This window comes from Alosa pseudoharengus, unplaced genomic scaffold, assembly GCF_046254945.1.
Source record: "Alosa pseudoharengus isolate Yale_2024_CS ecotype anadromous, Long Island Sound unplaced genomic scaffold, YU_APseudo_1.1 YU_APseudo_1.1_scf_18, whole genome shotgun sequence".
NCBI classification, from domain to species: domain Eukaryota; kingdom Metazoa; phylum Chordata; class Actinopteri; order Clupeiformes; family Clupeidae; genus Alosa; species Alosa pseudoharengus.
Genome location: NW_027468650.1, coordinates 1,946,185 through 1,966,184, shown reverse-complemented (window position 1 = coordinate 1,966,184; position 20,000 = coordinate 1,946,185). Strand labels below are relative to the sequence as shown.

Genomic DNA, 20,000 nt, shown 5'->3' with positions numbered 1-20,000 from the left:
GACAGAGACTAGACTGACAGAACACACGCACACACACACACACTCTCTTTCTCTCTCCCTCAAACAAACACACAAAGAATATGCCTGCCCACCCCACCCCACACACACACACACACACACCTGTCAGTAAGGGGCGTGATGACAAGCCTGTCAGTGCAGCCCAGGTATTCGTTGCAGTAGTCAAACTCCACGTCCGTGATCTGAATGACACACCTGTCCACGTCCTCCAGGAAGTAGAAGCGTGATTGCTTCTGCCACTCAAAGTCCAGCGTCGACCTGATGCTCATACTCACCTGTGAGATAAGAACAGAGACATGGAGAAGGAAAGAGAGACAGTGTGTGTGTGATAGAGAGAGGGACATAAACAGTGTGTGTGTGTGCGCGAGAGAGAGAGAGGGACATAAACAGTGTGTGTGTGTGCGCGAGAGAGAGAGAGAGGGACATAAATAGTGTATGTGTGTGTGTGTGCAAGAGAGAAAGAGACATTGTGTGTGTGAGAGAGAGAGACAGAGTGAGAGAAAGAAAGAGAGACATTGTGTGTGTGTGTGTGTGTGTTTGAAAGAGAGAGAGAGAGAGAGCAGCTGTCATTGTCTGATCTGCATTACGGCATCATCATTTCAGTCTTTCCCCCACATGATGGAAAAGGAAACAGCTCATTCTCCATTAAACAGGTGTTTGATGTTGCTGTGGACATGTAAAGCTGAGAATTAAAAACATCCTAATGCAATCAAAAAGGAACTGCTGATCAGAGTAGTGCACTATAGGAACCTTTGATCAGTGATTTCATCCACACTTTTACTGAGAGCTTCAGAGAGTTGGAGTGGAGGAAATGATTCTGATAATGTAGAAATGGTTACTTTTAAGAAACTCCTCCACGTTACGCTTTCACAAATATCACATGCAATATTTATTCAGTTAGAGTAATTGAATATTAATCCACTGAAGAAAAAACACAAGTTGCAAAAGAAATGCTAAAAAAAGTTTTCTTCTCACCAAATCATCAAAGATGTCCTTCTGGTGCACATGAATAGTGATGAGAGTCTCAAACTTGGTCCTCTCCATTTTGGTCAGGTCTCGAGTGGTCATGTCAATCAGCTCATTCAGGATGTCCAGAAACTTCTGATTAGTTGTCTGCATGATCTGTGGAAGGAGTTGGTACGCATGAAGTCCATTAATACATGTGTGTGCAGTGGTACAGTATGCATGAAGTCCATTAATACATGTGTGTGTGTGTAGTGGCATGAAGTCCATTAATACATGTGTGTGTGTGTGCAGTGGTACAGTATGCATGAAGTCCATTAATACATGTGTGTGTGTGTGTAGTGGCATGAAGTCCATTAATACATGTGTGTGCAGTGGTACAGTGTGCTGAAGTCCATTAATACATGTGTGTGTGTGTGTGCAGTGACATGAAGTCCATTAATACATGTGTGTGTGTGTGCAGTGACATGAAGTCCATTAATACATGTGTGTGTGTGTGCAGTGGCATGAAGTCCATTAATACATGTGTGTGTGTGTGTGCAGTGGCATGAAGTCCATTAATACATGTGTGTGTGTGTGCAGTGGTACAGTATGCATGAAGCCCATTAATACATGTGTGTGTGTGTGTGTGTGTGTGCAGTGGTACAGTATGCATGAAGTCCATTAATACATGTGTGTGGTGGCATGTGTGTGTGACCAGGAAGCAGCTACGACTTACCCAACACAATAGTCAATGGTTACATGACTACAATCTGTGGTTTCAGGGAATGTGTTAGGCAGATCATTGTATATCTATTGTAAATCTGTTGTCTTTAATTTAGTGTATGCATTCTGTAGAGTACTGGGGTATTCTCACTGTGCATTCTGTAGAGTTCTGGGGTATTCTCACTGTGCATTCTGTAGAGTTCTGGGGTATTCTCACTGTGCATTCTGTAGTTCTGGGGTATTCTCACTGTGCATTCTGTAGAGTTCTGGGGTATTCTCACTGTGCATTCTGTAGTTCTGGGGTATTCTCACTGTGCATTCTGTAGTTCTGGGGTATTCTCACTGTGCATTCTGTAGTTCTGGGGTATTCTCACTGTGCATTCTGTAGAGTTCTGGGGTATTCTCACTGTGCATTCTGTAGAGTTCTGGGGTATTCTCACTGTGCATTCTGTAGTTCTGGGGTATTCTCACTGTGCATTCTGTAGAGTTCTGGGGTATTCTCACTGTGCATTCTGTAGAGTTCTGGGGTATTCTCACTGTGCATTCTGTAGTTCTGGGGTATTCTCACTGTGCATTCTGTAGAGTTCTGGGGTATTCTCACTGTGCATTCTGTAGTTCTGGGGTATTCTCACTGTGCATTCTGTAGAGTTCTGGGGTATTCTCACTCTTCATATGTTACTTCTGAGAAGAGACTCCTACAGTGTGCTGACTCTCACCTTTAATTTCTACATCTCTCCCACCAGACCAACACCTCCTCCCCTATGTTCTAGTCCACTTTACAGAACAACACCACCTCCCCTATGTTCTAGTCCACTTTACAGAACAACACCACCTCCCCTATGTTCTAGTCCACTTTACAGAACAACGCCACCTCCCCTATGTTCTAGTGCACTTTACAGAACAACACCTCCCCTATGTTCTAGTGCACTTTACAGAATAACACCTACCTCCCCTATGTTCTAGTGCACTTTACAGAACAACACCTCCCCTAGGTTCTAGTGCACTTTACAGAATAACACCTACCTCCCCTATGTTCTAGTGCACTTTACAGAATAAGAACACCTCCCCTATGTTCTATTGCACTTTACAGAATAAGAACACCTCCCCTATGTTCTAGTGCACTTTACAGAACCTACCTCCCCTATGTTCTAGTGCACTTTACAGAATAACACCTACCTCCCCTATGTTCTAGTGCACTTTACAGAATAACACCACCTTCCCTATTTTCTAGTGCACTTTACAGAATAAGAACACCTCCTCTATGTTCTAGTGCACTTTACAGAATAAGAACACCTCCCCTATGTTCTAGTGCACTTTACAGAACCTACCTCCCCTATGTTCTAGTGCACTTTACAGAATAAGAACACCTCCCCTATGTTCTAGTGCACTTTACATAATAACACCTACCTCCCCTATGTTCTAGTGCACTTTACAGAACCTACCTCCTCTATGTTCTAGTGCACTTTACAGAATAACACCACCTCCCCTATGTTCTAGTGCTCTTTACAGAATAAGAACACCTCCTCTATGTTCTAGTGCACTTTACAGAATAAGAACACCTCCTCTATGTTCTAGTGCACTTTACAGAATAAGAACACCTCTATGTTCTAGTGCACTTTACAGAACAACAACACCTCCCCTATGTTCTAGTGCACTTTACAGAATAACACCTACCTCCCCTATGTTCTAGTGCACTTTACAGAATAAGAACACCTCCCCTATGTTCTAGTGCACTTTACAGAATAACACCACCTCCCCTATGTTCTAGTGCACTTTACAGAATAACACCTACCTCCCCTATGTTCTAGTGCACTTTACAGAATAAGAACACCTCCCCTATGTTCTAGTGCACTTTACAGAATAACACCACCTCCCCTATGTTCTAGTGCACTTTACAGAATAACACCACCTCCTCTATGTTCTAGTGCACTTTGCTGAATTGAATTGCGGAATCTGGACTCCCTCTCCTACCTTCTTGTCGGTCTTGCTGAGCTTGAGAGCCTCCTCTGCGTCTCGTGTCCAGGTGAGCTGGATCCCAAGGAGGCCCACCTGGGCGGGGAACGCGGCCTGGAACTCCAGCAGCTTGAGGCCGGGGTCACTGATGGCCAGGTGGGCCTGGCGGATGATGCTGTGGATGGTGCTCTTCACGCCGGAGAGCAGCTGGCCCAACCACACCTCCACGTTCCCCTAAACACACACACACACACACACACACACACACACACACACACACACATCTGCTTTAGTACAGGGACCTGTTAGGTCAAAAGAATAAAAAAAAAATCAGAACAGACCTTAGAATGCCTCCTACACTGAATATACATCTGTATATATATATATGTGTGTATGAATATAGTTTCCGCAGTACTGCAATTACATTTCATAAGTCTATGTTTAATTACATTACAGTACCTAAATAACACAACAGGTTCAGTAAGCATCTATACATATTTGCAAACAATCATCAGTGCATCCCCTCAGGTCTCCCCCTACTTGCGCGTTGACCGGTACATGCAGGGCCACCGTCTCCCCTTCCTGGGACTGGAAGCTCAGGATCTGGTCGTAGTTCTTCTCGTGGAAAACCACTCTGTTCACGTTGTCAAAGAGACTCAGCAAATGGGCCTAGATAAGCAGACAGGATGTGTTACTGTGGATCCTCTATTCATGCAGGAGATGTGATTAGATGAGAGAAACTGCTGAAGCAAAACATGACACCCCCCCCCCCCGCCACACACACACATACACACACACACACACACACACACACACACACACAATAATGAGTCTCATGTTGTCATCTCAGCAGTAATCCCCCCAGCAAAACATGAACTACCCCTACCACACACGCACACACACACACACACACACACACACACACAGTGAAAAAGCTTAAACAAATACACATCTACTGTAAGATAAAAGAGGAAGACCCAACACAGAGGCATGTAGTTGGTGTTCATTCTGAGCTCATTACTCTTATTACCCAGCGCACCAGAGCAGATCACTGATAACACTCTCAAGTAGAAATATCCGTCTGAAAATATGATGCAAGAGCTTCACAGCCACAAAGAGAGCAACATCATCCGCCCCATCCCACATCATCCGCCCCATCCCACATCATCCGCCCCATCCCACATCATCTACCCTGTCCTACATCATCCGCCCCATCCCACATCATCTACCCTGTCCTACATCATCTGCCCCATCCCACATCATATATTACATCATCCGCCATGTCCTACATCATCTGCCCTGTCCTACATCATCTATTACATCATCTGCCCTGTTCTACATCTTCTGCCCCATCCCACATCATCTGCCCCATCCCACATCATCTATTACATCATCTGCCCTGTCCTACATCATCTGCCCCATCCCACATCATCTATTACATCATCTGCCCCATCCCACATCATCTATTACATCATCTATTACATCATCTGCCCCATCCCACATCATATATTACATCATCTGCCCCATCCCACATCATCTATTACATCATCTATTACATCATCTGCCCCATCCCACATCATATATTACATCATCTGCCCTGTCCTACATCATCTGCCCCATCCCACATCATCTACCCCATCCCACATCATCTATTACATCATCTGCCCTGTCCTACATCATCTGCCCCATCCCACATCATCTATTACATCATCTGCCCCATCCCACATCATCTGCCCCGTCCCATATCATCTATTACATCATCTATTACATCATCTGACCTGTCCTACATCATCTGCCCCATCCCATATCATCTATTACATCATCTGCCCCATCCCACATCATCCGCCCAATCCTACATCATCTATTACATCACCTGCCCCATCCCATATCATCTATTACATCATCTGGCCATCCCACATCATCTGCCCCATCCCACATCATCTGCCCCATCCTACATCATCTATTACATCATCTGCCCCATCCTATATCATCTATTACATCATCTGCCCCATCCTACATCATCTATTACATCATTTGCCCCATCCCATATCATCTATTACATCATCTGCCCCATCCTAATAATCTATCCCACTTCTCATAATAATCCCCAGAACTCTGGACTCCTGAGTGGAGCCACGCTGGACCTGGTTGGTGTGGCACAGGCCTGTACGAGGAGAACACACACACACACACACACACACACACACACACACACACACACACACACACACACACGCACACACACACACACACACACACACAAACGGGGCGGTGCTGGACCTGGATGGTGTGGGAGTCGGAGGCCTGTCCGAGGATCTCCAGGAGGGCGGGGTCTGAGACGAAGAAGAAGCGGGGGAACACGAGGCGCTTCCTCTCCAGGTAGCCGCTGAGCGACTTCTGGCACACCTCCAGCTGCTCCAGCAGGTGAGGGAGGAGCTGGCTCAGCGTCTCGTCGCCCACACTGCACTGGACCATGTCCGGCACCTCGTGAGCGCGCTGCATGATCTTCTGCCACGACTTGTCGATGTTCTGGAAACGCTTGGCCTCCTGTGGGGAGCACGGTGGTAGGGCGTGAGCTAGAGTGCTAGAACACTAGAACACCATAAGCTAGAGTGCTAGAACACTAGAGCACTGTAAGATAGAGTTCTAGAACACTAGAGCACCGTAAACTAGAGTGCTAGAACACTAGAACACCATAAGCTAGAGTGCTAGAACACTAGAACACCATAAGCTAGAGTGCTAGAGTGCTAGAACACTAGAGCACAGTAAGATAGAGTTCTAGAACACTAGAGCACCGTAAACTAGAGTGCTAGAACACTAGAACACCATAAGCTAGAGTGCTAGAACACTGAGAAAACCGTAAGCTAGAGTGCTAGAACAATGAGAGCACCGTAAACTAGAGTGCTAGAACATTATTGCACCGTAAGCTAGAGTGCTAGAACAATGAGAGCACCGTAAACTAGAGTGCTAGAACATTATTGCACCGTAAGCTAGAGTGCTAGAACACTCACTAGAGCACCGTAAGCTAGAGTGCTAGAACACTGAGAATGCTAGAACACTAAAGCACCGTAAACTAGAGTGCTAGAACACTAGAGTGCTAGAACACTAGAACACCATAAGCTAGAGTGCTAGAACACTAGAACACCAAAAGCTAGAGTGCGAGAACACTAGAGCACTGTAAGATAGAGTTCTAGAACACTAGAGCACCGTAAACTAGAGTGCTAGAACACTAGAACACCATAAGCTAGAGTGCTAGAACACTGAGAATGCTAGAACACTAAAGCACCGTAAACTAGAGTGCTAGAACACTAGAGTGCTAGAACACTAGAGCACCATAAGCTAGAGCGCTAGATCACTAGAGCACCAGATCACTAGAGCACCGTAACTGAAAAAAAAGCTGAGAGAGAGCAAAGAAGCATATAGGAGGAAGCTGAAGAGTAAACACTAGAACACCATAAGCTAGAGTGCTAGAACACTAGAACACCATAAGCTAGAGTGCTAGAACACTAGAGCACTGTAAGATAGAGTTCTAGAACACTAGAGCACCGTAAACTAGAGTGCTAGAACACTAGAACACCATAAGCTAGAGTGCTAGAACACTAGAACACCATAAGCTAGAGTGCTAGAACACTAGAGCACAGTAAGATAGAGTTCTAGAACACTAGAGCACCGTAAACTAGAGTGCTAGAACATTATTGCACCGTAAGCTAGGGTGCTAGAACAATGAGAGCACCGTAAACTAGAGTGCTAGAACATTATTGCACCGTAAGCTAGAGTGCTAGAACACTCACTAGAGCACCGTAAGCTAGAGTGCTAGAACACTGAGAATGCTAGAACACTAAAGCACCGTAAACTAGAGTGCTAGAACACTAGAGTGCTAGAACACTAGAACACCATAAGCTAGAGTGCTAGAACACTAGAACACCAAAAGCTAGAGTGCGAGAACACTAGAGCACTGTAAGATAGAGTTCTAGAACACTAGAGCACCGTAAACTAGAGTGCTAGAACACTAGAACACCATAAGCTAGAGTGCTAGAACACTGAGAATGCTAGAACACTAAAGCACCGTAAAATAGAGTGCTAGAACACTAGAGTGCTAGAACACTAGAGCACCATAAGCTAGAGCGCTAGATCACTAGAGCACCAGATCACTAGAGCACCGTAACTGAAAAAAAAGCTGAGAGAGAGCAAAGAAGCATATAGGAGGAAGCTGAAGAGTAAACTCCAGCAAAACAACATGAAGGATGTGTGGTTGGGAATGAAGACCATCACTGGGTTCAAAACAACATGAAGGATGTGTGGTTGGGAATGAAGACCATCACTGGGTTCAAAACAACATGAAGGATGTGTGGTTGGGAATGAAGACCATCACTGGGTTCAAAACAACATGAAGGATGTGTGGTTGGGAATGAAGACCATCACTGGGTTCAAAGCGAAAGGGGCTGAGGCTGAGGGAAACCTGAACAGAGCCAACGAGCTGAATGTGTTTTTTAACAGGTTCAGCACAGGACCCCCTGCTTCCCCCTCCCCCTCAAATCCACCACCCCTTCAGCTGCATCCTCACACCTCCTCGACCCTCAAATCCACCACCCCTTCAGCTGCATCCTCACACCTCCTCGACCCTCAAATCCACCACCCCTTCAGCTGCATCCTCACACCTCCTCGACCCTCTCGATCACCACCATGGACTGCAACACAGCGCCATTAGCAACCTCCGCAGCATCAGGAAATACAGGGCCCTCCTCTACCTCCACTATCAGCCTGTATGTTTCCAAGAGCCCTCCTCTACCTCCCCCATCAGCCTGTATGTTTCCAAGAGCCCTCCTCTACCTCCCCTATCAGCCTGTATGTTTCCAAGAGCAAGGTAAAGAGGCAGCTGGAGAGTCTGTGTCAGAGCAAAGCTGCAGGCCCAGATGGCATAAGCCCCAGGGTCCTGAAGGCCTGTGCAGAACAGCTATGTGGGATTCTACAGTGCCTATTCAACACCAGCCTGTTTTAGAGGAAGGTTCCAGTGCTGTGGAAAACATCATGCCTTGTTCCAGTACCCAAGAAGTCTTCTCCATCAGTCCTCAATGGTTACAGACCAGTGGCATTAACATCACACTGCAGGAAAGTGCTGGAGAGATTGGTGTTGGCACACCTCAGACCTCAGGTGACCACCTCAATGGACCCACTGCAATTTGCCTACCAACGTGAGGTTGGTGTTGAAGATGCCATCATCTACCTGCTTCAGCGAGCCCACAAACACCTGGATGAAGCTGGTAGTGCAGTGAGAATAATGTTCTTCGACTTCTCCAGTGCCTTCAACACCATACAACCTGTTTTGCTAAGAGAGAAGCTACAAAGGATGCAGATGGAGACATCCATAACATCATGGATTGTTGATTACCTGACGGAAAGACCACAGTTTATACGGATGGGAGGATGTGTGTCCGAGAAGGTGGTCAGCAGCACAGGAGCACCGCAGGGGGCTGAACTCTCTCCTTTCCTCTTCACATTATACACCTCGGACTTTCAGTACAACTCTGCAACCTGTCATCTGCAGAAATACTCTGACGACTCTGCAGTTGTAGGGTGTGTGAAGGATGGGGAGGATACTGAATATAGAGAACTGGTGAACAGCTTTGTGGTGTGGTGTGGAAACAACCACCTACTCTTAAATGTGGCCAAGACCAAAGAGATGGTAGTAGACTTTAGGAGGGCTAGGACAAAGTTGAACACTGTCTCTATCATGGGGGAAGAGGTGGAGGTAGTGGAAAACTACAAATATCTGGGTGTACATCTGGATAACAAACTGGACTGGAAGTGCAACACTGAGGCTGTTTATAGAAAGGGACAGAGCAGACTATACTTCTTGAGGAAGCTTAGGTCTTTTAATGTGTGCAGCAGGATGTTGAACATGTTTTACCAGTCTGCTGTTTCTAGTACCATTTTCTTTGCAGCCATCTGCTGGGCTACCAGTATCAGGGCAAAAGACACCAAAAAACTCAACAAGTTGATTAAAAGAGCTGGCTCTGTAATCGGAAGTACACTTGAACCCCTAGAGTTAGTTGTTGAGAGAAGGATGTTGCAAAAGCTCCTTAACATTATGGACAACACCTCACATCCACTGAATGAACTACTGATCAAACAACAGAGTGTTTTCAGCTGGAGGTTGCTCCAACTTGGCTGTAGCAAGGAGCATTATAGAAAATCATTCCTGCCCACTGCCATAACTATTTACAACAACTCCCCTTTGTGCCGTGAGAGAAAATCTTATGCTGAGAGTCAATGCAGTTTACAACCTCTTTAACAGAGATTATATCCAATTGTATTTATTTTTTAATTTGTATTTATGTTTATGTGTGATATATGTTTATATTATTAATTGCTGCTGTAACACCATAATTTCCCTTTGGGGATGAATAAAGTAATCTATCTATCTATCTATCTATCTAAGCTAGACTGCTAGAACACTGAGAACACCGTAAACTATAGTAGCCATTGGTAGCTATTAATGGTGATTATGATATTCATGGCGCTGGTAATTGGTAACTATTAATAGTGATTATGATGTTCATGTTTATGTTCTGAGAGTATCTGACCTTTCTAAGGATTAGTCAATCAGAAAATATGATTATATTTCCATTACATATCATAATATTATAAAATATTTACATACATTTATTGTATAGTTTAATGTAAACCAGTACAAACTTTCCAGTAAATCCATTTAAAGGACAATTCATGTGTGATATTGACCTAAAGTGTGTTGAAACATGATACCGAGTGTGAACGTTTGTCTCATAGCCCATCTCGGCTTGTCCCCTGCACTCCAAAATCTGGCGCTAGTTAGCCGATGCTACCAACAGCTTTTTCAATGGTGGTGCTTCGGCATCGGGCTAGCCATGCAAATAAATCACTGTTTTACACCATTTACGAGGCTCAATGTATCTCCACACTTCATTGGTAGACTTCCGAGGGCCCTGACTTTTAAAACGAGACATTGAGAACTTTGAAAAAGCACTGGTAGTTTACTTACAAGACGATTTATACAGACAGTATCTTCACGAAGTTTAGCGTTTGCAGCCATCTAGAATTTAGTCACGTTAAGTCGAGCGACGAGTAAGAATGAACAGGTATGATAAGGGATCAGATTCCAAAAATAATTCAGTGGAAATGCATGGATTCCAGTTTGTTCCAGTAGCAGCAACTGGAATCCATGCATTTCCACGGAATTATTTTTGGAATCTGATCCCTTATCATACCTGTTGCTAACTAGCGCCAGATTTTGGAGTGCAGGGGACAAGCCGAGATGGGCTATGAGACCTACGTTCACACTCGGTATCATGTTTCAACACACTTGATGTCAATATCACACCGGAATTCTCCTTTAAGTCTTTCATGTGCACTGTAACCATTCTACAGCCTGTAAAGAAGTCCTATAGAGACGTATGGAGGAGACCTGAGGAAGCTGCTTGTAAAGAAGTCCTATAGACATGTATGGAGGAGACCTGAGGATGCTGCTTGTAAAGAAGTCCTATAGACACGTATGGAGGAGACCTGAGGAAGCTGCTTGTAAAGAAGTCCTATAGACATGTATGGATGATTACTGAGGAAGCTGCTTGTAAAGAAGTCCTATAGACATGTATGGATGATTACTGAGGAAGCTGCTTGTAAAGAAGTCCTATAGACATGTATGGTTGATTACTGAGGAAGCTGCTTGTAAAGAAGTCATGTTTATTTAAACTGTGCTATATAAATAAAGTGGAAGTCCTATAGACACGTATGGAGGAGACCTGAGGAAGCTGCTTGTAAAGAAGTCCTATAGACACGTATGGAGGAGACCTGAGGCAGCTGCTTGTAAAGAAGTCATGTTTATTTAAACTGTGCTATATAAATGAAGTGGAAGTCCTATAGACACGTATGGAGGAGACCTGAGGAAGCTGCTTGTAAAGAAGTCCTATAGACACGTATGGAGGAGACCTGAGGCAGCTGCTTGTAAAGAAGTCCTATAGACACGTATGGAGGAGACCTGAGGAAGCTGCTTGTAAAGAAGTCATGTTTATTTAAACTGTGCTATATAAATAAAGTGGAAGTCCTATAGACACGTATGGAGGAGACCTGAGGCTTGTAAAGTCCTATAGACACGTATGGAGCAGACCTGAGGAAGCTGCTTGAGTCCTATAGACACGTATGGAGGAGACCTGAGGAAGCTGCTTGAGTCCTATAGACACGTATGGAGGTAACCTGAGGCAGCTGCTTGGCGATGTCTCCGCCCACGAACACGGCCTCCAGGTAGATCCAGAGGTTCTGCACCATCAGCCACTTCTCGATCACCTCCGTGGTGTTGGACAGCTTGTGCACCCACTGCTGGATAGCGGGCTTGAAGGGGGCATTGTACCTACGGTCCAGCAGGAGACAAGGCACATTAACAATAAAGCCGCAAGCTGCAATGACATGCCCAAGCCCCTACAGGTCCGCAATCGGGACTTATCGTAATCCAATAATGCAACCACATGTGGTGTGTGTGTCAAATGCACACATTGCGGCAAACATGTCCCAAGGCAGATCATTTCACATTTGCGTTAGAATTTACTTTTTCATTGATTGCCAGCTACCTTCACACAGAGTTGCGATTACTTGTTTTCTTTAATTTAAAAATCTCATTATTTTTAACGTATCAACACATCTGTTGGCAAGCTATCAACCGAGATATTAGTTCTCATGGCCATATGACAGCTTGACTGTATCACCTGTTACTCATCAGGGAGGCTAGGATCATGAGGCTGTCCTCCATCAGGGCCACTTTCTCTGCAGTGTCGGAGCCCTTCAGCAGCAGTTCCCCTCGGTTCCTGAAGGGGGCGAAGGTGAATGTGTGGCTACTCCACTCCGCCACCACGTCCTTCAATTTGACCTCAATGTCTCGCTCCTTTACAGCACTGATGCAAACATCCTGTAGAAGAAATGTGTTCTGTTGAAATTCTTCACCTTTACCTTGTCCAGCTGGTATCGGTTCTGCGGTTATGCTTATGTCGGTATCGGTTCTGAGGTTATGCTTATGCCAGTATCGGTTCTGCGGTTATGCTTATGCTGGTATTGGTTCTGCTTAGGCTACAGACTGTATAGTTAGTGGCATGTCTCACAATAAGCTGAAAGTTGAAAATCCACATTACCTCAATGTCCTCCTTGTACTTTAGTAAGGGAGCCTCCATAATGTTTCTGAGAGAGAAATTGGCTGAGTCAACATCAAAGCTGTGGCCTGTGATGTCCCCCAGACGCTGCCAGTGTCTTGCCATCATAGCCTATAGGGCACCGGACCAGAGACACAAAAAGACAAGAAGACACACATGCATGTGAGAGGGAGTTCATTTCAGCTTTCAAATGGCAACCACACTCAACTGCCCACTGCTATTCCCACACCATCTAACCATGGCAACCACACTCAACTGTCCACTGCTATCCCCATGGCAACCACACTCAACTGCCCACTGCTATTCCCATACCATCTAAACATGGCAACCACACTCAACTGCCCACTGCTATCCCCATGGCAACCACACTCAACTACCCACTGCTATTCCCACAACATCTTACCATGGCAACCACACTCAACTACCCATTGCCATCCCCACACCGTCTTACCATGGCAACCACACTCAACTGCCCACTGCTTACCATGGCAACCACACTCAACAGCCCACTGCTTACCATGGCAACCACACTCAATTGCCCACTGCTATCCCCACACCGTCTTACCATGGCAACCACACTCAACTGCCCACTGCTTACCATGGCAACCACACTCAACTGCCCACTGCTTACCATGGCAACCACACTCAACTGCCCACTGCTATCCCCACACCATCTAACCACAGCCATGGAGTTTCATCAGAAGTCATCAACTTAAATGCCACCATGTCATCTAACAGTGTGGATGGACGCCACCATGTTATCTAAGAGTATGGATGGACCCATGTCATGTCATCTAACAGTGTGGACGGACGCATGGCGTGTCAGTGTTTCACACCTTGTTTGCCATCATGTAGAGGAGGGGGCACGTTTCGTTGAAGTCATCAATCTTCTTCTTCAGGTCACTGAAGGCCTGCCATTCCTTCAAGGCTTTTGGAAGTTTCCGAATGCTTAATGAGGAGAGAGGTGAAGGGTCACGTGGGCACTCCAAAGACTGTTCACTTATCATAACACAAGATTACAACAGGGGCATCCCAAAGACTGTTCACTTATCATAACACAAGATTACAACAGGGGCATCCCAAAGACTGTTCACTTATCATAACACAAGATAACAACAGGGGCATCCCAAAGACTGTTCAATTATCATAACATAAAATTACTACACAGGTTCTGCATGTACTACTTACAAACAAATGTACAATTAAGAAATAATCAATAATTAATAAATAAATTACGGGTTATAGAAGCATTATGACAAAATCAGAAATACACATTTTCTTACACAGTATACAGTATGTCATTGATTTACACTTGCATTGCAGCATGCAGACTGTACATAAGCACCCTCCTCCTGGTCAATGTACCCTTTAAGCATTTACTGTACATAAGCACCCTCCTCTTGGAACCTTTAAGCATATTTACTGTACATAAGCACCCTCTTTTTGGTCATTGGAACCTTTAAGCATATTTACCGATTTTGAAAGTCTTGGAGTTCACTGTTGATCTTCTCTATGTTAAGGTCAGTCCACTGGATATCGTAGTAGCCACTCACGCTGTCAATGACCGAGTTGTAGAGGCCGTATAGCTTGGACAACAGAGATAGCTCTCTCTTTATGCGGTGAAGATCAGGGTACTCTACAAGAGGCATACATCACATTGGTCAGGGTTCTCTACAAGAGGCATACATCACATTGGTCAGGGTTCTCTACAAGAGGTCAGGGTACTCTACAAGAGTCACACATCACATTGAAAGCATGAAGCCAACCATAAAAAAAAACTCTTAAAATATAATACTTGCTGTGCACTGCAAAGGGTATTTGGACTGATATGGGGCTTTGTTAGCCTAGAAATCTAGACGCACCCTAGCGGCGGCAAATTAATTTGCTCAGCCTGTACGTCTAGTATCAAACCATAGGGATTTCTATTGGCTGACGCCGTGGACCTCATCCAATCACAGCGCTCTATTTTGTTAGAGAGTCTTAAGGCGGAATTAACAGGATAACGACAGTCCTGCGACGGAGAACAACAAGGAAGGTGTCTATGGCGAACGAAGAGCGGTTGTTTGAATCGGTGTTGGCGTCAACTTTGGAAGTTGGACTTGTGCTTTTCTTTCAAAGTTGAGCAACACAATGCACTTAAGTCATTCCTTTCGAAGAAGGATGTATTTGCCGTTTTGCCGACCAGATACGGATATGGTCGTAGCGCTGGCCTATTGCATGCCTAGGCAGTTTGAAAGACAATTCTCTGCCCGCCCCTTGGATTAAGCGAGGTGAATGGTTCGATTCCAGACTATATATTTCAATGATATTGTCATAACATACAAATAATGGAAAGCACTTGCAACACAGAGGATTTAACAAATCGCTTGTGTATTATTTGAATATTGACTTCCCAACAACAGCTCCCTAGGACACTTAGCCAAAGGTCATATGGTGCAGGTACAATTTACATGTAACTGATATGGTGCTAACTTCACATGTAAATACTGATATGGTGCTAACTTCACATGTAAATACTGATATGGTGCTAACTTCACATGTAAATACTGATATGCTGCTAACGTCACACGTAAATACTGATATGGTGCTAACTTCACACGTAAATACTGATATGGTGCTAACTTCACTTACACACATAAATACTGATATGGTGCTAACTTCACACGTAAATACTGATATGGTGCTAACTTCACACGTAAATACTGATATGGTGCTAACTTCACATTATATCAGATTAGACATATGACAATTTACACACGTAAATACTGATAGGTTGTTAACTTCACATTATATCAGATTAGACACGTAAATACTGATATGGTGTTAACTTCACATTATATCAGATTAGACATATGGCAACTAACAGCCATGCGCATGCCCATGATGGAACAGCAGCTGGGATTTACAGTGAGATGGATCACCTTTGACAGGGAGTCCGAAAAGCTCCTCTCCTCCGGAGAATGTGATGTATTTCCTCCAGAGCTCGTCAAACTGGGCCTGGAATGCCTGCAGCCGGTCGCTTGCCTCGCGCGGCGCCAACCCAGCCACTCCGGGACCACTTAGCGTCCATCCGCAGGGAACCCCGAGGGACACCCCCACACAAAGGCAACATTATTGATTAGGGGGACACACACAAAGGCCACATTATTGATTAGGGGGACCCCCACACAAAGGCAACATTATTGATTAGGGGGACACACACAAAGGCCACATTATTGATTAGGGGGACACACACAAAGGCCACATTATTGATTAGGGGGACACACACACAAAGGCAACATTATTGATTAGGGGGACACACACAAAGGCAACATTATTGATTAGGGGGACACACACAAAGGCAACATTATTGATTAGGGGGACACACACAAAAGAGCAGCCGTGTCCATGCTACTGGGCGTCCCCATTAATGAGCTTGTTAGGGATCACTCTTGGGAGTGGGGAGACGGAGAATGGCACTTGTACCCAAAAATAACAGTTATACATCCTGCACAGGATATACTGTATGTTGAGCTCTAAAAAACATATTTTTTCCGTGTTTGGAATCCTAATCATTGGCCCCTCTCTAGGAAAAAAACCCTGACATTTGAGGGGAGGTGGGTATGGGTGCAAGGTCAGAAAATTCAAAAGACATTTTCTTTAGCTCAACAAATATTGGGATAAAGGATTTGCCCTCCAATAGTCTTTTTGTCAATATGTATTTTGGAGGGTAGTTTGTAGCGCTCCGTACCTGGTGTCGTAATGGCTGTAGAAGGTCAATATGTATTTTGTTTGGGTAGTTTGTAGTACCTGGTGTCGTAGTGGCTATGTAGTTTGTAGCGCTCCGTACCTGGTGTCGTAGTGGCTATGTAGTTTGTAGCGCTCCGTACCTGTTGTCGTAGTGGCTGTAGAAGTTCTGCACTGTGGCCTGAAAACACTCCACTCCAGTCTGCAGCTCCGACTTCATTGCTGGCTGGATCGCCACAAGGGTGTTCTGGGTCTGCACCACCTGCATATTAAAAGTGATACAGTAGGTTTCCCCATGAAATGTCAACTTTTCTTATTAATGGTGTCAAATTCACACATTTCATTAAAAACAAACAATAGTAATACGTTCAATTGTAGAGATCCTGCTATTTCAGTCTTATCTCTCTGCCAGTGCATTTTCATTTGCCAAGTTTGAAACCTAATTAAAGACACACTGATATGATACACTGATTTTACACACACTGATGTGATACACTGATTTTACTGATTATAGTGGATGGAATCCACTTTCTTGAAATCTCCTGGCTTCTTCTTCTTCTTATAACCTTTTCTTTTTACCTTTTCAAGAATGAATGCGACTAACTGCTTAACGTACAGACATGTTGAAATAACCGTTGTGTAGGTCTGAGGTGGACAAGAGAGTTATTATTTCAGATTTTTTTTAAACTTTATACTTTTTGAGAAATAGGGGATTAAACATTTTAAAAAGCTAATTTTCCCCCCATAGACTTCAATGGAGGCTGTGATGTCATAATGGCCTAAAGCCAGCTGCGCTTGTTAAGCTCCCAGAGTAGTTCCCGGGCTAATCAGAACACTGGCACAGGTGTCACCTGTGAATCCAACTGTCTCATCTTCTTAGCATACAATCTGGCTCTCCCTGAACTACATAACCTGTTTAAGTGTTTCCCGTGTGTCAAAATAAAAGTCACAGCCATATCTTATGCTTTGCGCATTATATCTCCAGAACAGCTTAACGCATATGCTTCAAATTTGGTACAAGTCAAGTCAAGTCAGATTTATTTGTATAGCGCATTTAACATGCACAGAGTGCAACCCAAAGCGCTCCACATATAAGACATTGTCATTGACACAGACTAACAAAGACAATAGATGCCGGACGGAGCCGCGTAGTCGCCAGCGTACCCGTGACACCAAGACATACAACAAACAAATTAATAAATAGAATAAATAAAAATTAAAAATAAAATTAGTCCAATTTCCAACCGGCTGAAAATGTCCAAGGGCAAAGATGACCCGCGTGAAAACTGCGCACAGCTGTGTCTTCACGATGCAACACCAACAAAGTTCCTAACTGACCAACCAAGAATTCACTGGCAGTCTGGAGAGCACTGGAAGGACAAGACAGTCCGAATTTGTGATGGGCGACCCTGCTGATTATCAGCTCGGTGGTCCTAGACAGTGACCGTTTGTTGTTTCATGGTTGACGCTGTCATCAGAGTTTCTTAGCACTCAATCCAGACTCCAGGCACCGGTAGATGCTAACATGGCAGCTCGCATGTCAGCTGCAGCTCGGTGGTCGTGGCAGCTGCAGATCTCTTGCAGATTGACGTTAGGCACCCTTGCTGAGCAATCTCTCCGTCCAGACATTGGATGTGCAGCGTCACGGATGGATGAGGGACTTCAGAGACATAAGGCAGGCTAGCCAAGGCGCTCATCAGCTCAATGGAAGCTGGTTAAAAATTTGACGTTGGTGTCAGCCGAGTTTGTTAATCAGAAAAAAGGACTAACAATAACACAAAAATGATCGAAAATAACATAAATAAAGAGTGATTACATTAAACTAGAAAAATAAATACAAAAAATTAACAGAACATGACATAAAATTACGAACATTATATAAATACAAACAAAAACATGATGCCAGACGGAGCGGCGTGTCTCGCCAGCGTCCCCGTAACCTAGCAAGTGTTTGTATGGACTCAAAGATGAAGTGAGTTGATGTTGGAGGTCAAAGGTCAAAGGTTAAGTCCATGAATACTCTGAGCGCGATATCTCAAGAATGCCTTGACATTCATGCCTGAAATTTGGTATGAGTGTTTGTATGGACTCAAAGATGAAGTGAATTGATGTTGGAGGTCAAAGGTCAAATGTCAAGGTCAAAAACACCTTGAGTGTTATTTCAAGAACGCCTTGACACACAAGGTTTTTTGGTACGAGGGTTTGTATGAACCCAAAGATTAAGTGATTCAATGGGTTTTTTTTTCAGGAATCTCCCACCAACATTAAGCCAGCAGCTTTCCATCCACTACTGTAATTCCTCTGGCATTATATTTCTAGTTTAGCTTGAGACATAATTAAACACACACTGATATGATACACTGATTTTACTGATTTAGCTTCAGACCTAATTAAACATATAGGATGATCTGATTTTACTGATTTGGTTTGAGACACTTCCTCGGCCACTCTTTGGAACACTCACCAGTGCGTTGAGGTTTCTCCAGGCATAGGTCAGACTGTCCACCTTCTCGGCGTTGCCATCGGCGAAGTGCAGCTCGTGACGGTGGAGCAGGGCGAAGGATTCCTCGACGGGCCCGATGAGACTGTCGATGCGGATCTCCCCGTCGCGGGCCTCCCGCAGCGTCGCCATGGCAGCGCGCACGTCCTCCAGGTCCAGCAAGGGACGCTGCAGCTGCCGGCCCACGCTGTCCAGGAAGCCGTAGATCTCCGTCATGTGGCCAGAGGCCTGGCGGTTCAGCGCCGCCCCAAACGCTCGCTTCCACGCCCGACACTCCTGGACCAGCGACAGCTTCAACTGCTCCGTCTCGTACAGGACAGAGCCCACCGTGCAGCTGCCCGGGAGCTCTTCGATCTGAGCCTCCAGCGCCTGGACCACGAGGGAAAGGACACGACACGCCGTGAAGAGCTTTACAGCAACACACATCCACACGCCGTGAAGAGTTTTACAGCAACACACATCCACACGCCGTGAAGAGCTTTACAGCAACACACATCCACACCACGAGGGAAAGGATGGACACGACACGCCTGGACCACGAGGGAAATAATGGACACGACACGCCGTGAAGAGTTTTACAGCAACACACATCCACACGCTGTGAAGAGTTTTACAGCAACACACATCCACACGCCGTGAAGAACATCCACACGCCGTAAAAAGAGCTTTACAGCAACACACATCCACACGCCGCAAAGAGCTTTACAGCAACACACATCCACTGTTGGAGCTGCATATCAGCTGCTATGTGGTCTGTGTAGGCCGTAGGGCATATCAGCTGCTATGTGGTCTGTGTAGGCCGTAGGGCATATCAGCTGCTATGTGGTCTGTGTAGGGCATATCAGCTGCTATGTGGTCTGTGTAGGCCGTAGTGCATATCATTTGCTATGTGGTCTGTGTAGGGCATATCAGCTGCATGACTTACAGAGTAGGATGAAATCTGAGCGCTGAACTCCGGCAGA

General features: G+C 45.0%; 1 protein-coding gene across 1 annotated transcript in view; it reads right to left on the bottom strand.

The window, feature by feature from the left end:
- The window catches only part of dnah5l (dynein, axonemal, heavy chain 5 like), a 122,549-nt gene that overhangs the window by 77,986 nt on the left and 24,563 nt on the right, over window positions 1-20,000 (bottom strand). Inside the window, exons 27-40 of the mRNA XM_076291401.1 lie at window positions 19,964-20,000; window positions 19,003-19,407; window positions 16,682-16,800; window positions 15,734-15,870; window positions 14,286-14,448; window positions 13,649-13,760; window positions 12,795-12,923; window positions 12,375-12,574; window positions 11,869-12,022; window positions 5,920-6,186; window positions 4,180-4,308; window positions 3,658-3,873; window positions 994-1,140; window positions 121-293 (exon numbers count right to left, since the gene is read on the bottom strand). The exon at window positions 19,964-20,000 is cut by the window's right edge and continues 44 nt beyond it. Of these exons, the coding sequence (XP_076147516.1) occupies window positions 121-293; window positions 994-1,140; window positions 3,658-3,873; window positions 4,180-4,308; window positions 5,920-6,186; window positions 11,869-12,022; window positions 12,375-12,574; window positions 12,795-12,923; window positions 13,649-13,760; window positions 14,286-14,448; window positions 15,734-15,870; window positions 16,682-16,800; window positions 19,003-19,407; window positions 19,964-20,000 (2,388 nt within the window). The remainder of the gene's footprint in view (window positions 1-120; window positions 294-993; window positions 1,141-3,657; window positions 3,874-4,179; window positions 4,309-5,919; window positions 6,187-11,868; window positions 12,023-12,374; window positions 12,575-12,794; window positions 12,924-13,648; window positions 13,761-14,285; window positions 14,449-15,733; window positions 15,871-16,681; window positions 16,801-19,002; window positions 19,408-19,963) is intronic.